We start from the raw sequence: 20,039 nt of genomic DNA on the forward strand, positions 1-20,039 counted from the left end.
AGTGAGGACAGAGGAGCACAAAGGACTGATTCAACTGAGGATATTTAACACCTGGAAGTAAGCAAGATGAATCCTGGTAACTAACTTCAGAGTAAGAATTCAAAGTTGAAAGCAAAGCATCAAAACCAAACCATCATTCTGTACAGAAATACATTACTTTTATTGGCACATCTGATGAAATATTTGACCAAACTTCCAATTTCTTGCATCTTCTTCTGTCTGGTAGCTTGGGTTGAAGCAGAGGCATTTGGTTTTGTTAGCTGCAAGTTTGTAATTTCTTTCTGGAAATATTTCTGCAAGACACTTGAAAAATAGAAGAAGTATTTATAACTAAATAAAATAGGTAAATGCTTGGTTTAGCTTAGAGTGTCAGTGCTTGCTCTTCACACAATCCTTATTTTCGAACACCAAAGTCAAGTAAAATATATTACAGTCTAAGCATGATGGAAATCATCTATAAAAGGAGGTTTAAGTTTTTGAACATAATCTAGAAGCAACTTGAATAGGAACCAAACGTTCCTTAAACTTTGCAATATATTAAACATATAGTTAATAGTTAGGAAAAGAAAAGCAATGCTAAATAATTTTATTTATGCTGTAACACTACACAACGAAGTAAGAAGTATTCTTCCTTGCTTTTATTGGGGAAAACCTTCAAGCTTTATTTCGCCATCATTTAAAAGGAACATAGAGATTAGATTCTGGCTCTAAGAATTATACTTTTCCCTGGTTTGTCACTGGTGAATAGAATAGAATAGAATAGAATAGAATAGAATAGAATAGAATAGAATAGAATAGAATAGAATAGAATAGAATAGACCAGACCAGGTTGGAAGACACCTTCAAGATCATCACGTCCAACACATCAACCAATCCAACCCACCTAAACAACTAACCCATGGCACCAAGCACCCCATCAAGTCTCCTCCTGAACACCTCCAATGATGGTGACTCCACCACCTCCCTGGGCAGCCCATTCCAATGGGCAATCACTCTCTCTGTATAGAACTTCTTCCTAGCATACAGCCTAAACCTCCCCTGGTGCAGCCTGAGACGGTGTCCTCTTGTCTGGTACTGGCTGCCTGGGAGATGAGACCAACATCTGCCTGTCTACAACCTCCCTTCTTTTACTACAGATTTGCTGGCATGCTATTTGTATTCTGTCCAGAGTCACTCCTTTTGTATTCCTCCTATGTATTTCTAGTGTATTATTTGCAATCTCAAAAGCAACATATAAAATTTATCAGATACTTCTTACTTTTTCTCTGGTATAGCTGTGAAGCAAGAACTTTTCCAATGCTGTCCAATTACCAAAAGTAATGAATGCTGACCAGACACCAGACTATCGAAAATCAGTATTTCTGATGCACTTCTAACATGAAATCTAACACACCTGCCTCAGCAGCTCTACTAACTTACCACACTCACGCTCAGTACAATCTTGTAGTACACCCTAAAGCAAATTATATCAAAAATAGCCCTCTACAAACCTTAGAACAGCTTCTACAATTCACAAACCAAAGACCTGTCTTAAAGAACTTGGTAGCACAAAAAAAATCTCTCATCCATCTATAGCCTACATATGAACTATATGTTGAAAATCAGATGCAGAAGACAATTTTCAATAAAAGTAACTATCATTTTTGCAAGGATCACCCAATTAGTTATCTGTTTATTCAATTAGCTGTTAAGTCTTCTGTTTGTGATAAGTGTTGTATTTTAGTTAATTTAATCTTACTTCCTTCAGAGACTAACACAAGTAATTTCTTGTTTGCAAGCTGGCAAGTGTTGAAGTTTGAGCTGGGTGCCCCCTGCAATGTTTACTGGGCCCATAACCCAGAGCTCGATGGATCGCAACCATCCTCTGCTACCAAGAATGTGCTGGGTTGAGGCAGCCCCCTTCCCCACCACTGGCAACAATAAACACTCAGACAAACGGACTGCAAAAGTGATGGAAAGTTTAAATAGAAAGCAGTGAACATTTACAGAAAGCCAAAAGCGCAGTGACAAAGAAAGATCCCAAAACAGACCCAGAGAGATCCCATCCCCACCTGAGGGTACACGCAAAACCCCCAGGGCTCCTTCTTCCCTCCCCACTAGTAGGCTAGTCTCAGCTGGCCAGGTCTGAGACTGCCCATCCCCCTGTGGCCTTGGGCCTAGCCAGGCCCAAAGCCAGGAGGCATCTCCCCCAGTTACCACCTGACGGAGGAGGAAGAGAAGAGGAAGTGCTAGACCCCACACTGGATCTTATAGCGGTGCAAAGAAATGTGGTAGGAAATACTACATAATTTCCTGTGTCCACCCCTCTGGGCTGGACTTCTGGATACAGGAAGTAAACATTGCAGGGGGCACCCAGCTCAAACTGCAACAGCAAGAAGTCTGAAGCAATCTGCCAAAATATAAGCATTAAAATAGGCACAACAAACAGAACAATGATGTCCCACGTAAGAAAATTGCAATCAGTCACGAAGGAAGAACCGGAACCCACCTAAATACAGCATCCCAGTTGAGTTGCTGTCCTTGTTTAGAGTCAGAATTCCGGTCCAGCTGGAGAACTGTTTCAGAATCACGGAGAAGTCGCTTGAAATTTTCAATTTCCTTCTGAAAATGTATTTCAAGAACAAGAACTATGAATTATATCTGTCACTGCTAACTGAGGCACACACACCAAAAGAAAACTCCTTACCCTTCGTTCCGTGGCCTTTTCATTGTCAAGGCGACGACAACAAATGAGCAGATCAAGACTCATGGTTCAGCTCAATAGAAGTGTCATTTGTCCCTGCAAACAAAACAAATGGATACAACAGTTATTACAGAGAGAGTGATTGCCCATTGGAATGGGCTGCCTGGGGAGGTGGTGGAGTCACCATCATTGGAGGTGTTCAGGAGGAGACTTGATGGGGTGCTTGGTGCCATGGGTTAGTTGTTTGGGTGGGTTGGATTGGTTGATGGGTTGGACACCATGATCTTGAAGGTCTCTTCCAACCAAGTTTATTACTACTACTACTGCTATTATTATTATTATTATTATTATTATTTCATTTAACACACAAGTATAAAACACAACCACAGTGTCTTTTTACTGAAAAGCTTATTGGTGTCTCAAGTCACAAAACTGAAGAAAAGTTTCACGTCAAACATAATCCGCTCCAACAAGCAACAGACATAAAATGAGAGACCTCCTTCACACAATTCTCAGCTTCCTCCCTTTTTATGAGCAGTAACAGAACTGGTCAGACAATATGGAACAAAATTATAATGACATTTAAATGACAGAGCTAAATACACCCAGGTGAACAGAACCAACTTTCAGTAGCTAGCTCTTATCAGCAGCTGTCTTAACCTGATGCTGCCAGAAGCATCTCTCACATCCTGCATTTTCATAGGTAAGTGCTACCACAATGACAAATTTCTATGAAGCCAACATAGAATCAATAAGGTTGGAAAAGACCTCAAAGATCATTAAGGCCAACCTGTCACCCAAGACGTCACAACTGCTAAACCATGGCTTCAAGTGCCACATCCAATCCCTTTTTGAACACCTCCAGGGACAGTGACTCCACCACCTCCCTGGGCAGCACATTCCAATGGCTAACAATTCTCTCTGTGAAGAACTTTCTCCCCACCTCAAGCCTAAACTTACCCTGGTGCAGCTTGAGACTCTGTCCTTTTGTTCTGGTGCTGGTTGCCTGGGAGAAGAGACCAACCCTCTTCTGGCTACAACCACCTTTCAGGTAGTTGTAGAGGGCAATGAGGTCTACCCTAAGCCTCCTCTTCTCCAGGCTAAACAATCCCAGCTCCCTCAGCCTCTCCTCATAGGGCTTGTGCTTGAGGCCTCTAACCAGCCTCATTGCCCTTCTCTGGACACATTCAAGTGTCTCAATGTCAAGTATCAATGGTAAGAGGGATCAACTTTTTTCTTCTGTGACTACTTAAAGACATGCCTCATCTCCTCCAACAGAGGTTGGAACTCACTAGACTGCATTTCTAGTTCACAGAAAATCATGCTGATGCAGATCACAGTAAAGACACTGTATACAACCTCCATGCTTCTCCTTTTTTATCCCTTTAAAGCAGACCCAAGAGGAACTCCGTCTGAAAAAGTCAAGTTGGAAGCATCTGCAAGCATACGCTGCTGAGGCCACAATAACCAACTGAGAATCAGCCTTTATGATATATAGCACTGCATCTCGAGCACTAATGTGGGAGCATAAAAGTATCTATTTAGACAATCAACACTTTAAATAGCTACTGTCTATGTGTATATTTATTTCCTTTGGTTTAAGTCAAGATTGATCTGGGAATAGAATCATAGAATCACAGAATCAGTAAGGTTGGAAATGACCTCAAACATCATAAGTCCAACCTGTCATCCAAGACCTCATGACTACTAAACCACGGCTTCAAGTATGGTCAGAGATACAGTGACCAGCAGATGTATACGGAAAGGAAAATGCATGAAGGTTGGTTGTGCTTTAAGCACTAATGACTTCTAAAATGCTGATGGGCTAAAAAAAAGTAGTTTACAGACTCAAAGAACTGTTTTGCTTGGAAAAGACCTCCAAGACCAAGTCCAACCAACACCACCATGGCCATTAAATGATGTCGCCAAGTGCCATGTCCACACATTTCCTGAACACCTCCAGGGACAGCGACTCCACCACCTCCCTGGGCAGCCTGTTCCAATGGTTGACCACTCTTTCAGTGAAGAATTTTTCACTAACATCCAACCTCAACCTTCACTGGTGCATGGGTGACCAAGAACTCTGGCACCATGGGTTGTTCGTTGTGCGGACTGGGTATCAAAGGGGAAGAAGTCAGCCCTCGTTTGTTCTTAATTTCGACAACAATAAAGCCGTTAAGACAGTCAGTCATGGCAAGGCGTTTACGAGGCAGCCGCAGAGGCGCTCACGCCCGGGGGTGCAGAGCAATCGCACCCCACGGGCGCCACGAGCTCTGTCTCAAGCCCTCCCAGGCCGCCCGCCGCGAGCGCGCCCCACAGCACGCGTGAGGGCCCTCAGGGGCCGCCCGCCCCGCCGAGCCCGGAGCCCTCACCTCGGGAGGGGAAGGCGCAGCCCCTCGGGGCCACGGAACTTCGGTCGGGGGGAGGCCTGGTGCGGGTCGGAAGGCGAAGGCAGAAGAAAGCCCACCTCCGAGTGGCGGGTGCCGGCCGGGGAGAAAGAACGGCCGCCGCGGCTGCGGTGCACACTATCTCCACCTCCACGTTCGGCAGTGGCCGCAAACGGACCTGGAAGCGGATGCGCGGCAGCGGCAGGTTCCGGCGGAAGGGGCCGGGCGCGGCTGTGCCTGGCGGAGTTTCCGCGCCTTCGCCTTGGTGGCGGGGCCGCCGCGCTGCGCTCCCAGGATCTGTGCCCCGCTGCCTCACTCTCTCCTATCCCGTGCCCCTTGCTGCCGCGAGCCATGCTGCTGCCTTCCGACGTAGCCCGACTGGTGCTGGGTGAGTGGACAGTGAGGGCCGGGGTCGCCGATCGCCTCTGAGGCGCGGCGGGGTCTCCCCGGGCGGGGAAGCGGTGGAGGTGGTGGCCGCACCAGGGGGCCTCTGCTGGGCATTATCAGATGCCGGCAGCGCCCTTGGCGCGGCAGGAGAATGAAGCGGCTGCGCCCTTGACCCTCGACCGCGACTCGCTCGTCCTTCCATGGGCTGATCTTTTTTCCTGACTTTCTGCTCTTGAAGAGTCGCCCCAGGCTTGGTGGTCTCCGGGCTGTCCCCCCGCTACCCCAGCCCGGTCTGATCTCCATCGGAAAGCAGACTCAGCTCGATTTTGAGCGACTCTGGGCCTCGGGAGCCCTCGCGGGTGCAGGGGAGCCCAGCAGGCCCTGCGGGCTGGGCTGGGCTGTTGCCCGCCGTGCCTTGGTCTCCAGTTCTTCAAGAATCAAGAAAAATGTGGTGGTTCACCTCTACACATGCTTGGCGTTTGGGGTTTAGTAGAATGACTGATTACAGGAGTGATCCACAGTGCCAGAGCAGACTAGGTTAAGCTTCAGGTTCAGCATGTTGTTTTTTTTCTTGCCCTCCGTTTCTGTCACCTACGAGTTTGCTTTGAGTTCAAGTTTGCTCAGTGTCAGTGGAAAGCACAAAATGCATTCAGAACGTTGGCAGCAGAGTGAATTTATTAAGTGACTTTATGGGTTGGATTATTTGGATACTGCCAATGACAAGAACAAATGGTAATCAAAATCATGACTTGTATTTAAGTCCCACATGTAAGTACCTGCTGGCACTGGTTGCCAGGATTTCTTGGTAGCTTGCATTCTGAGATTGTGTTCTCAGTTGTCTATAATTCTTTTTTTATTCCAAAGCCATTAAGGCTGAATCTCTTCTTCAGTATTTTATAGTACAGTTTGTGACTATCTGAAATGTTTCTTGCTACTGTCTTGGGAAACAGGGCTAGTAAGATGCAGTACTGCTATTAGTGTGAAGTAGTGGAGAGTTGAAAGTCCATGCATTGTAAAAGAAGGTTTGAAACTATGAAAGGGACATCTCTCACTGTACTTTTCTAGCAAAAATTGCACAAGTTACAGGTTTCTGGGTAGAAAGCTTATCTACCAGAGACTTGCAGAGGTAGTATACAATCTTGGCAACAACATGTGCTAGGGAGGATCCATCCTATCTTGTGTCTCTTGTGATAATGATGCATGCATCATGTCTAGAAAACTTCTGAGCAATCTGACATTGTAGAACAGGCTATTCCTTGCAGCTATTTCTGTCTTTTAATAGGCATTCTTACTCCATCAGGCATCTCTCAACTTGGGAAGGTAAACAGTGCAGCTCTTCTTCTGTTTTTGTTTCTTTATTACTATTTTTTCAATGATTTCATTGTTTTCCTCTCAGTCTTGTGCTGTGAAGGTTGATGAATATTGCTTTGAGAAACAAATGATAGGTTGAGCTCACCTATAGAAAAATACATAGGAAAACTTGGGGTTTTTTTTCTCATTGATGTTATAATGAATGTTTACTGAGTTGGATGTGTCTTTATGTTTCTTGAAATAAACCAATATTCAATCACTGCAAATTCAGGAGACACTGTACCTTTTGTGCCCTTCATCTGGTTTTGGCAACGTTAATGATTGCATGAAGTGTATGCACAAGCAGCTCAGTTCACAATTTAGAATAGAATAGAAATTACCAGGTTGGAAGACACCTTTGAGATCATGGAGTCCAACCTATCATCCAACACTATCTAATCAACTAAACCATGGCACCAAGTACCCCATCCAGTCTCTTCCTAAACACCTCCAGTGATGGTGACTCCACCACCTCCCTGGGCAGCCTGTTCCAATGGCCAATAACTCATTCTATGAAGAACTTCCTAACATCCAGCCTAAACCTCCCCTGATGCAGCTTGAGACTATGTCCTCTTGTTCTGGTGCTGGTTGCCTGGGAGAAGAGACCGACTCCACCTATCTACAACCTCCCTTCAGGTAGTTGTAGAAAGCAATAAGGTCACCCCTGAGCCTCCTCTTCTGCAGGCTAAGCAACCCCAGCTCCCTCAGCCTCTCCTCATCAGGCTTGTGCTCCAGACCCCTCACCAGCTTTGTTGCCCTTCTCTGGACACATTCGAGCCACTCAATATCTTTCCTAAACTGAGGGGCCCAGAACTGGATACAGTCCTTAAGGTGTGGCCTAACCAGTGTTCAGTACAGTGGCACAATGACCTCCCTGCTCCTGGTGGCCACACTATTCCTGATACAGGCCAGGATGCCATTGGCCTTCTTGGCCACCTGGGCACACTGCTGGCTCATGTTCAGCCTACTATCAACCAGTACCCTCAGGTCCCTTTCTGCCAGGCTGCTCTCCAGCTGCTCTGACCCCAGCCTGTAGCACTGCATGGGGTTGTTGTGGCCAATGTGTAGAACCTGGCACTTAGATGTGTTAAATCTCATGCCCTTGGACTCTGCCCATCTGTCCAGCCTGTCAAGGTCCCTCTGCAGAGCTCTCCTACCCTCTAACAGATCAACCTGCCCCCAGCTTGGTGTCATCTGCAAATTTACTCATCATGGACTCAATCCCCTCATCCAGATCATCAATAAAGATATTAAAGAGCATGGGGCCCAGTACTGATCCCTAGGGGACACCACTAGTACCTGGCTGCCAGCTGGATGTGGCACCATTCACCACCACTCTCTGGGCTCGGCCCTCCAGCCAGTTTCATAAGGTTGACAGTTCCACAGTTCACAAGGTTCCACAGTTCAGTTCCGCAAGGTCTTAATTCAGGCATTTTAAAACTTTATCGTGCCCTTATTATGGAGTAAATTGGAATGGAATGGAATGGAATGGAATGGAATGGAATGGAATGGAATGGAATGGAATGGAATAGAATAGAATAGAATAGAATAGAATAGAATAGAATAGAATAGAATAGAATAGAATAGAATAGAATAGAATAGAATTAACCAGGTTGGAAAAGACCTTTGAGATCATCAAATCCAACCTATCATCCAAGACTATCTAATCAACTAAACCATAGCACCAAGTGCCTCATCCAGTCTCTTCCTGAACACCTCCAGTGATGGTGACTCCACCACTTCCCTGGGCAGCCCATTCAGTGGCCAATCACTCTTTCTGTGAAGAACTTCATAACATCCAGCCTAAACCTGTCCTGGCACAGCCTGAGACTGTGTCCTCTTGTTCTGGTGCTGATTGCCTGGGAGAAGAGACCAATCCGCACCTGGCTACAACCTCCCTTCAGGTAGTGTCAGTGTGTCTGTATGGAAGCACTTGGACATCCCTTGCAATATTCTAGTAGTAGGTTCAAAAAACTGAAATTGCAACTTTTACATAAATTTAGGAGTTTTATTTTAAGAACAGCTATACCAGCACCGATCAAAGCTCCTCCTAGTCTAACACCCCATCTTCCATCCTGTCCAACTGCAGATGGCATAGTGGATAGGGATGAGACTAGCATATAACCAAGTTTCCCAAAATATACTTTCAGATTCCAGCAATATACTTTAAGATTCATAGTATCATAGTATCATTCAGGGTTGGAAGGGACCACAAGGATCATCTAGTTCCAACCAACCCTACCATGGGCAGGGACACCCCACACTAGATCAGGCTGGCCAGAGCCTCAGCCAGGGACGGGGCCTCGACCACCTCCCTGGACAACCCATTCCAGGGTTTCACCACTCTCATGGTGAAGAACCTACTCCTCACATCCAGCCTGAATCTCCCCACCTCCAGCTTCATTCCATTCCCTCTAGTCCTATCACCACCTGATATCCTGAGAAGTCCTTCCCCAGCCTTCTTGTAGGCCCCCTTCAGATACTGGAAGGCCACAATTAGGTCACCTGGGAGCCTTCTCTTCTGCTGACTGAACAGCCCCAACTCCTTCAGTCTGTCCTCATAGGAGAGGTGCTCCAGCCCTCTGACCATCCTCGTGGCCCTTCTCTGGACACGTTCCAGCACCTCCACATCCCTCTTGTAATAGGGGCTCCAGAACTGGACACAGTACTCCAGGTGGGGTCTCACCAGGGCTGAGTAGATGGGGAGGATCACCTCCCTCGACCTGCTAGCCACTTTTCTCCTGATGCAGCCCAGGATCTGATTGGCTTTGCGAGCTGCAAGTGCACACTGAGAGCTCATGTTGAGCTTCTCATCCACCAGCACCCCCAAGTCTCTCTCCTCAGGGCTACTTTCCAGCCAGTCACTGCCCAGCCTGGATTTGTGCCTGGGATTGCCTCGACCCAGATGCAGGACCCTGCACTTGCTCTTATTGAACTTCATGAGGTTGGCTTGTGCCCACCTCTCCAGCCTGTCAAGGTCCCTCTGGATGGCCTCCCTTCCCTCCAGCGTGTCTGCTGCACCACACAGCTTGGTGTCATCAGCAAACTTGCTGAGGGTGCACTCAATGCCACTGTCCATTGTGGCTTGGAAATTTTCTAGCAAAATCTGTTTGAAAAATTATATAGGACAGTCCTTTCCTTTCCACGGGTACCACTGGTGTTCTCAGTCAGGTAGGCCAGCACATACATTGTGATGAAACTCACAGTGCTTATTCCCAAATTGTGTTTAACTTTCAAGTTAGCTTGTTTGTTGAAGACAAGAGCATCTGCAACACGATTTGTTTTATCCCAAGCTCTACTGGGATCTGCTGGAAGATTTGTCTTCATGCAGACTTTAAGGCCACATATTTCTGTAGGCATTCCAGAACTGAGGTGGACCATTTTGGGGGGGACTACTGAAATATGTATGCTGATGTATATATACCCTGCATTCTGTAATTAGGCACATATGTTGTTGTTTCTTTAAAACATAGCATGCTCAGTTCTGCTACAAGCAAGAAAGGCACGTTGTGCTTCTTTGTTCTAGAATCCTTTGTTCAGATCAGTCTGTTTCTACAGTGGTGAAACCCTGGAATGGGTTGTCCAGGGAGGTGGTCGAGGCCCCATCCCTGGAGGCGTTTAAGACCAGGCTGGCTGAGGGTCTGGCCAGCCTGATCTAGTGTGAGGTGTCCCTGGCCATGGCAGGGGGGTTGGAACTAGATGATCCTTGTGGTCCCTTCCAACCCTGAATGATACTATGATACTATGATACTTTTTAATGTTTAGTGTATTTGAACATTAAGACAAGGCTTTAAAAGTTTGATTAAAGCAGAATATATTTGGTGAGGAATGGAATTTTGGGAAAGGAAACTGTTTAAGTACGTTGCCTAACTACCTGGGGTGTGTACACAGCCTAAGTTGCAGCTAGTACATCTGTTCAAAGTGAAAATTACAGTGTGTGTGCATAAGCCTTTTTCTGTTACTAACTTTTGTAAAATGCTTAATTTTAAAGTAAATCTTCCACTGTTGTAAAGCTGCACAGGTTTCACTTGCTAGCAGCTCGTTTTATGAACAGAGTATCATAGCATTCCATTTTATTATCAAACTGGGTTTTTCAGTCCATGTGAGAGGTAATCAATCAGCCTCCTGAGCCAAGAAGTTTTCTGATTGATCTTTAGTACAGGCAAGGAAATAAATTGTTCATATTTCTACACTTCTAGTTTTGAGTAGTTTTTAGTGTAATTTCAGTAGTATTTTGTGCACTTTCTCCTTTTGCCTCTTAAATAGTTTGTAACCTCGATATTCTAACAAAGTGACTGTTCTTGTCTAACATACACATCTTTTATCTGATTATTTCAACACTGTATGCAGCTAATTATGCTAATGCCTTGATACCCATTGAGTAGAAGTAATGAAGGAAATAGCAAAATGTCCCATCTGATTTGTTGCAGGATATTTGCAACAGGAAAAACTTACAGCCACCTGCCGTGAATTTATTTTGGAAAGCTCGGATTTGAAAGAATACGCAGAGCACTGTACAGAGGATGGGTTTATTCCTGCCTGTTTGCTGGTAAGTTTGTATTTGCTGAGCAGAAAGTTATATTGTCTTGTATCTGTGGAACAGAAAATTGAGATTTATCAATGTCAAAATTGCTTCTCAAATGGTACTTTAAATGTTCAGTTAGATCATCTCCTCTGGTTTGGGGGTTGCTTGTTTTTGCATCCTGTGGTATCAGCAGTTAGTTTGTTTCTAGTGTTTAAGCTTATTAAAATATTTAAGCATGAAATACACAAATTGATAGCATATTATTCTGTTTAGTCTGCTTTGCAGCTTTGAGGTTAATTTGTGGAAGGATGTCGCAAGGGTTTTACTGATTTCAGGGCTGCTTTTGTAATCTATTGGAGATTGTTTTCTATCCTAGACAGGGCAGCAGGTGATGTGCCATTTCAGGTACATATTAAATGCTTAGGTAGTGCCTCAGCTTTATCTTAAGTCTAACAGATTTTGTTAACAAAAGCTGTTTCAATTCAGCTTCCTCTTTGATCAGTATCATCTACTTTGTCCCAGGTGAAACGTGGAACTTTGGGTGTGTGTAAATACAGCGTGGAGCTGCATATGTAGATATGTGCATATAGCTACAGGGTAATTACATACTATGCATTTCTAACATCAACAAAATGCAGTACACAAGCTACAGGGTTTAGCTATTGCTGTGTATCAGCATGTGTGCATCTTCATCCTGGTTTTTATTTCATTATTCTAATATCAGGTAGTGACAGGACTTGGGGAGATGGAATGAAGCTGGAGGTGGGGAGATTCAGGCTAGACATGAGGAGGAAGTTTTTCACCATGAGAGTGGTGAAGCCCTGGAATGGGTTGTCCAGGGAGGTGGTTGGGGCGCCGTCCCTGGAGGTGTTTAAGCCCAGGCTGGCTGAGGCTCTGTCCAGCCTGATCTAGTGTGGGGTGTCCCTGCCCATGGCAGGGGGGTTGGAACTAGATGATCCTTGTGGTCCCTTCCAACCCTGACTGATACTGTAATACTATGATAATATATCTGTTAATGATATCAGCTGGGATTTTGTCCACAGTATTAAAAATTTGTGCTTTTTTTTTTTTCTGAGATGCAAGTTCTTGATGCACCTATTCAAGGTGGACCACTGAAGTTATTTAATTTAGAAGTGTTTAGTCACCTGTGTTTTGGGGGTAGGGAATTGAGAACCACAGAATCACAAAATCATTCAGGTTGGAAAAGACCCTCAGGATCAACAAGTCCAACCGATAACCCTACTCTACTGTGGTGGTGAGAGAAGGTTCAGTTCTCCCTCCCCCACAAAGAAAGAAACCACAGCTAGCTCAGTGGGAGGAGCAAAGCTATATTTACAAGCAGGATGAAATGCAAATGGATATATACACAATATACAGTATTTACAATATATACAGAAATATACAGCAAGGAAAGTAATACAGAACAAAACTCCCTCCTCCAGCCAGAGGAGGGTTCCCCCCCTGTACCTCCTCTCTCCCCCTACCCCCCTTTTTCCCAAAAAGAGTTGGAGAGAGAAAGCAAAGGCCATTATTAAGGAGGAAATTTTGTTAGGCTTCAAAGCGCATGCAAGGATTAGTTCTCTTATCTGTTATTCAAGGTCAGCTCCGGCTAGTTGCTCAGAAGCAGACAGGCTGGAAAGACAGAACAGACTGGAACAGACACAGATTCAAACTGAACTAAAACTTAAAGTTGCATTCTACCAATCTACTAATGAAATTCATTTAGACCTATCTTTGTTTTCAAGATATTCAGCCAGAGTGTTCCAGCAACTGTCCCTTTCTTAAAGGCACAGCCTAAAACGGTCACATCTACAAAGTTCACCCCTAAACCATATCCCCAAGCACCACGTCCAAATGACCTTTAAACACATCCAGGCTTGGTGAATTAGCTTGTTTGGAGAACCAAGCAATGGCTAGTGAAAACTAGAAAGCACAAATGTGAATGCATTCATCCAGATTCTTAAAGCTTTTCATTATGTACCGTTTATCAGTAGGCATTTTTTCCCTGCTTTTCACAGAAAAGGGATGATATGATAATGTCTAAGAAAAAATTCTTGTTGCAGCTCAAAATGCTTGCAATAATGGGCTGCATTTGTCATACTGCATAGAGTTCCCACTAGCAAACAAGAAGAGAAGGTACAACAAAGGATAGCGGTAACCTTAAAATCTTAATTCTGTGTGTTTTACCTGAAAGAACAACTTCAGGAAAATTAATTCTATGTTACTGTTAAAAGTTTTACTTTTGACAGCAGCTCTGTTTGGGTTTGCCTCCTAATGCATGTTATGTTTCAGGATGATGTATACTTATTTCTCTGTTTGTGCTGGGTTGAGGCAGCCCCCTTCCCCACCCCTGGCAACAATAAACACTCAGACAAACGGATTGCAAAAGTGATGGAAAGTTTAAATAGAAAGCAGTGAACTTTTACAGAAAAGCAAAAGCACAGTGATAAAGAAAAATCCCAAAGCAGACCCAGAGAGATCCCATCCCCACCTGAGGGTACACCCGAGACCCCCAGGGCTCCTTCTTCCCCCTCCCACTGCTAGGCTAGTCTCAGCTGGCCAGATCTGAGACTGCCCATACCCCCATGGCCTTGGGCCTAGCCAGGCCCAAAGTCAGGAGACATCTCCCCCAGTTACCGGCTGACGGAGGAGGAAGAAAAGAGAGCGTGCTAGACTCTGCACTGGATCTTATAGTGGTGCAAAGGATTGTGGTAGGAAATACTACATAATTTCCTGTGTCCACCCCTCTGGGTTGGACTTCTGGACACAGGAAGTAAACATTGCAGGGGGGCACCCAGCTCAAACTGCAACACTGTTGCATCTTATTTTTGTGGGTTTAATCCATGATAAGAAAGTCCAGAGGAGGTCATGCAACTCAAACTGCTATACCAGTGTTGTGCAATGAGAGCAATCACTTCAGCCCTTATGTTCATGATGGCATTTTGTTCCATAGATTGCTCTCTACCGAGTTTGAAACAGCTTAGCACCAGCAGTATGCAGTTCCTTGTGTTGAGGGTCAGCATGGTGTAGTCTTGTAAAGAGCTGCTTAAATACAGTGTGATAAAGCAGATGAAGTGTGAAGTTATGAATGAAGATTGTAAGATCAGTTGTTTTTTTTTCCTAGTCTCTTTGTGGAAAAAACTTGACCACTATCCTTAATGAATATGTAGCCATGAAGACAAAAGGTAAGCCTTCAGAATGAGATTAATTTTTCTTATTTATCTCTTGTGAACTTCTCGAGGAAGACAATATCTCCACCTATATATGGACTTAGAGCAATCCCTCATCTATGCTAGAAGGTGAAGATTTCCATATTAGGAAGGTAACAGCCAATTCAATCAGCATCTTGTGAACAGAATTTATTATCTTAGTTTAGGTTTACCAGCATATATGTATAATTCTTTTTTCTAGTATAATAAAACACAAAGATATAATAAAGTGACAAAATGTATAGATGTATGCTTGTAAAATTAGACTGTTTGTTGTATACACTCTAAATAGAAGGGGGATGTGCTGATCTCTGTTGGTAGGACAGGAGGAAATGGAAGGAAGCTTCATCAGGGGAAGTTCAGACTGGGCATTAGGAAAGGTTCTTCACTGAGAGGGTAGTCTGTCACTGAATCAGGCTCCCCAGGGAGGAAGCAATTGCAGCCCCAAGAGTGTCAGATCTGGTTCATCATTGTGAATTGTCATCATGAATGTGTTTGCCTCAATTTTACTTAGGCTTCTAAAATTGAGAACTTTATCCATGATAACTGTGTGTTCATCCCATCAAAGTTCTTAAATTAGGACATAGGGCTCTCTAATTGAATGAATATTAAGAAGGTGACTAGACACCTGCAATTAGAGGATGTCTGAAACAACCTCATGATAATTACTCTGCTTGTGATTTTACTTTTTCTCAACATGTATCTGGTTTAGGCATCTAAAATACTGGATTTTTTAATGGTTTATTTTAGAAACAACAAATGAAGTTCCAGCAATGATGTCATCTCTCTGGAAAAAATTAGACTATACACTTTCTCAGATCAGGTAATAACATTTTGAAGTAAAGAAGATAAACCTCGAGTCTGTGTGTTGATTATCTCCCCTTATCATTGTATGAGAATGGTTTTGCTCTCTGTTGCCTCTGAGATTCAGATGGTGAAAAAGATAGGCATGTGAGAGTTAACAGTTGAGCAGACATGTCATGACTTTATGGCATTAGTGTATGTGGCCTTCCTGTAACAAAGGCAATTTACTGTGACTCATTTAGAATCTGATACCATTGTGGTTACTTGATCAAAAATATAAAAGTAAGTTTCTTTTGAAGGATTTATGACCACTGTGTGAAAGAATAAAATTAACAATCACAAGCTTTTTTGAAGTAATGTGTAGTTGGGCCCAAAGTGCCATTAACCATATGATAGATACCACTGCACTGTGTAGCTGAGTATTTCCATTGTGCTCCTTTCATTTATGTCACCTGCTTTATTTTTTAGGAGCATGCAGAATTTCACAGGATTTTCTACTAATCAGAGGAGTAAGTAAGCCAATTCCATGAGATCAGTAGGCTTTATGTTGAAATTATCTTTTTTTGGCAAAAAAACTGAGGGAATGCTGCAGCTATTCTTGAAGTGGTGTAATGTGGCAATGCCAGCGACGAGCAGTGTGAGCAATCTGGCAGTGCAGGCCAGAGCCTGACATGGTGGCAGGCCATGCTCAGCATTAGTGCAGAGCCAGCTAGCAGTGTAGCAAAACAGTGCTGTGCCTGCAGCATGTAACTAAAGCAGGACACTGGTAGCTAGAAACACAGAAAGTTACCTTGGGACAACAGGACATGCACCTGCATCAACAACCTTGCGTGTCACTAGTAGTGGGACCAATAATCTATAATAGTGCGATGTGTGGTCACTCATAGGGAACCAATGAAGCTATGCCAACGAGGCTCTCCGAGTTTATGTAAGTTGTAGAAGTTCCCCTGATACGCACTTTCCTTTCCCTTCTTCTTCTTTGCTTTACTTTACTGTGCTATGCTGGCACTATAGTCCTACAATACCAGAACAATAAAGGAGCAATACTCGATCATATTGGTCAGCTGTATTGACGCCAATCTCCGTCGTTTTTTCATCTTGTCTTTTGTCTTCAGTGTAGATTATGTCAATGATTAAGAGAGGAAATGATCAAGAAAGGAAAGCTTTTTTACAAGAGTTTTAAATTATCTATGTAGCATTTTCTTCTCTGATGAAAAGGTTTTGGCAGTTTAAACAGCTGGAAAGTTTAAAAACTGCTACCTTGGGTGGGAAGCTCTTGACTTAATCTGTGGTTCGCAGAGGAGCAGATAACATAAGCAGCCTTAACTGTGATGGATTTCTGTAGAAGGGGAGCATAAAACTGGACTGCAGTCTTGAAACAATTACTTCTTATGCATATAAACCTATCTAAGCAAAATATGGAAAGGTTATATCTAGCGCTGTTTCTTTCATGACAAAAATCTGCCAAATCAACACTCAAAAGGAAAAAAAAAAAGGTTTTACTTAGAAAAATGCAAACTTAACTGAAATAACTAAACCAGTGCAAGGTCAATCATATGACTGCTGTATTATGTAATGAAATACCATTTTGGTATGATTCTGTGTGTATTTAAGCAGTGACACAAGCGTGATTACAATGCCCACGTAAGCTGGCTGTATTCTTGAATTACGTTTTCTCAAACCTGTAACACAGAAGATGTTTTGAGGTTCCTGAGTTAGTTGTTGAAATACAAGCATTCTTAAATTAGGTCTTGGGAAATCACCAGCCTCTTAAAATTCCCTTGTCATGTTTTTTTTCATCTTCTTTTTTTATCTGTAGTACGTACAAGAAGTGGAATCGTAGAAATGAAAAGACAGAGACTGCTTCAGCAATCGGCTCCTGCAAACTCAGGATTGTTGTCAGTAGCCCATCAGTCAGGGACACACAACTCTTCTTCTGTTATATCTCCTCAAGTTATTCATAGGCCAGCAATAAATCAAAGTGTATCACAGACAAGACTGAATACATTGTTTGTGAACCAGACACAAACGCCAGACAGCAGGATGAGCAGTAAGTTGCATGCTTTGCTGAACCTTTTATTGGGTTTGTTAGTTTTTTCTGTGAAGAGTCTATGGATATTGATCTTGAAGGTCTCTTCCAACCTGGTTTGGTTTATTCTAAATAAATGGTTTATTCTAAATACTGATGGACATGTTCTGCAATCAGGGCTAGTCATCTTCCACTAAAAGTTTCAGAAAATTCATGCCTTGTTTCCCTAGCTTCAGGTAATAAAAATACAAGGAGTGACTGAGAGAGAAATGGCTCTTGCCTACTTGTTTGCTAATGTGAGTTCAGAGATCAGAAGTACCTTCATTTGTCATTAATGTATCCTGTGTTCTCACCCCCAACCAAAACGTTTGTAGCAGCTAGTTGCTTATTCACATAGAGAGCAACTTCACCACCTCACCTTGTCAGTCTGTCCTTCCTGAAAAGTGCATAGTCATCCATAACCACACTGCAGTCGTGGGAGCTGTCCCACCATGGCTCTGTAACTGCAACAAGATCATAGCTCTGCGACTGCACCCAGATTTCAAGTTCATCCTGCTTATTTCCCATACTTGCATTGATACACAGACACTTCATAGACTTAGCAGAGGAGTATCTGTTACCATTGTAGGTGTTGCATAATCCACTATCCCCTACAGCCCCTGGGATAGCAGTGGAGCTGGTACCCTGCCTCACAATTGTCCCAGGAATGTCCTCAGTGAGCCTCGTTTTTCCCTCTTCCCCCTTCAAAGTTAGTTTAAAGACCTATCAATCAGCCCTGCCAGTTCTTGTCCCAGGATTCTTTTTCCTCTTAGAGACAAGCAGGTTTTTTCTATAGTCAGGGTAATACCAAATTATTTTGTATGAATTCCCAGGCATTGACTGGAAACGTAGTAAGTAATGCATAAGTGTTGGTCGTGCTCTAACACTGTCACTGGAAAAAGTACTGGCATTATGACCCCCTTTTTTTCCCCTTCTTTTTATAAAGCAGGGGATTTCATACATATTCAAGTTCCAGCATCACAGGAACGAAAGCTTCATTCAAACTTGCTTTCTCCAGGAAGACGAAAAAGGTAAACACAGAAGGGGTTTTTTGTTGGTTTGGTTTGGTTTGGTCAAAGTCATTTAGGGATTCTGCAGTGTTCTAACATCTAGTGTAAATTTTCTTAGATGTCAGAGTGTTTCATGTTTCAGATTTGCTGAGAGTGGCCAGTGTTTCACAAAGAAAAGTCAAAGAACTTAACATTAGACTGATTCCAGTGTTAGATACAGGCAGATTTGATATTCCTTCCAAAATACTCTTACCAGGTATGAAGATTCTCAATGTTGATACAAGCATGCAGTTTTTTTTCTCTGCTTTTAACTTAGGAAAAGCTATTTGCTTCAGTAAATTCTGTCAGCTGAAGCTTTTGTATTCCCACTAAAAGTGGGTGTGAAAAACTGTTCGTATACTAGTTTGGGTTTTTTTCATTCTTTGATTCCAGTGTCCTTTTGTTTTTAATGAGTCAACTGGTATGTGTGTTCCATTTGCTGTCTTTATCCATGACTAAATCCCAGTTGATGATTTTTCTCAGAAATGAATAAAGATCTGGAAAAAATACACCTTTTCCAAGTTCCTGCATGGTTTTTTGGTATGTGAGTGATTTTAGCTCAGAAGAGCCTATGCTGTGATTTCATGTAGAAGTATTATGTTCCCTATTGATCATATAAATTCTTATGCAACCCAATACTTGTTTGCCTCTAAAAGCAGCTGCTCCTTGAGAGACCTTTATTTTCAGTGGTAATGCCCAGTTTCTTGAGAGGCAGTTGATTAGAACCTGTACTACCAGTTAAAGTAAGGTGTAGTGGAAGGGGGGAGGGGGGAATCACCAAACAGTGGGCATGGAGTTCAATTTGCCATTGTGCTCTTTGCCCCCCAGGCTGTATGCTTGTTTGTAACTCTTGTGAGCTCAGACATAACATATATATGCAATATAATCAAACAGGTATCAGATTTGATTGCATTTTCAGTATGTAGCCAATTTTCTGTTGACTAAAATCTTTGTTTGCTAGGGAGGAAGCAAAACACTTGATTTACTGACCATTAGGTCTATCGTTTGCTTATTCTCTCAAAATACATAATAAGCTTCCTGGAATGTTTTAGTGATTCTCAGAAGAGGAAAAGCATTGCAACACCTGGACCTCTTTCAGCACCTAGAAGTTCTCAAGACCCTGATGAAGTAATAGCAGAAAAAGAGAGTGAGCCACTTGAAGAGTTGATAGATGGTAACTTCCCAGTGAGTATACACTTATGGAAGGTATTTACACTTAAGAAACAAATTCAGACTAAGGAGAAGCAGTCTTTTACATAGTGTTTGTCTTCAGTATTACAGAAATTAATTTTAGAAGATTAGTTCTATTGCTTTGTTTGAGCTAGCTGGTCTATGTGAGTCCTCAGGGGCTGCAGCCAGGGGCTGCAGGCTGGCTTAACTTGCACAGGTAATGTGATAAATGGGGGGGCATCAGGATCTGCTTGCTCAGCACTGTCCTGATGCTGAGCTGTGTAAGAGCTCGTGTGAGCCACTGCCACATCAGCAGTAAGATGCAAAAGCCAAGAACTGAGTGGTGGAGAAGCTGCTCTCCACACCTTAGGGGGATGCTGATGGCTCTAAGAGATCTCCACCCATGT

At 43.3% G+C, this 20,039-nt stretch overlaps 2 protein-coding genes across 4 annotated transcripts in view; one reads left to right on the forward strand and one right to left on the reverse strand.

The window, feature by feature from the left end:
- The window catches only part of ATM (ATM serine/threonine kinase), an 83,891-nt gene extending 78,659 nt beyond the window's left edge, over positions 1–5,232 (reverse strand). Inside the window, exons 1-4 of one of the 2 annotated variants that reach the window (XM_068144622.1) lie at positions 5,056–5,232; positions 2,687–2,779; positions 2,489–2,601; positions 158–303 (exon numbers count right to left, since the gene is read on the reverse strand). In XM_068144622.1, the coding sequence (XP_068000723.1) occupies positions 158–303; positions 2,489–2,601; positions 2,687–2,749 (322 nt within the window). In that variant the 5' untranslated portion in view covers positions 2,750–2,779; positions 5,056–5,232. The remainder of the gene's footprint in view (positions 1–157; positions 304–2,488; positions 2,602–2,686; positions 2,780–5,055) is intronic. The other variant, XM_068144632.1, reaches the window with a different exon arrangement.
- Positions 5,233–5,315: 83 nt separating this feature from the next.
- The window catches only part of NPAT (nuclear protein, coactivator of histone transcription), a 30,704-nt gene continuing 15,980 nt past the window's right edge, over positions 5,316–20,039 (forward strand). For both annotated transcript variants that reach the window (XM_068144719.1, XM_068144729.1), the window contains exons 1-8: positions 5,316–5,458; positions 11,238–11,356; positions 14,457–14,517; positions 15,292–15,364; positions 15,814–15,854; positions 17,165–17,395; positions 18,360–18,444; positions 19,515–19,647. In XM_068144719.1, coding sequence (XP_068000820.1) covers positions 5,422–5,458; positions 11,238–11,356; positions 14,457–14,517; positions 15,292–15,364; positions 15,814–15,854; positions 17,165–17,395; positions 18,360–18,444; positions 19,515–19,647 — 780 coding nt within the window. In that variant the 5' untranslated portion in view covers positions 5,316–5,421. The remainder of the gene's footprint in view (positions 5,459–11,237; positions 11,357–14,456; positions 14,518–15,291; positions 15,365–15,813; positions 15,855–17,164; positions 17,396–18,359; positions 18,445–19,514; positions 19,648–20,039) is intronic.

Source organism: Melanerpes formicivorus, unplaced genomic scaffold, assembly GCF_026170545.1.
Source record: "Melanerpes formicivorus ecotype bairdi unplaced genomic scaffold, bMelFor1.0.p_v2 SCAF_1, whole genome shotgun sequence".
Lineage (NCBI taxonomy): Eukaryota > Metazoa > Chordata > Aves > Piciformes > Picidae > Melanerpes > Melanerpes formicivorus.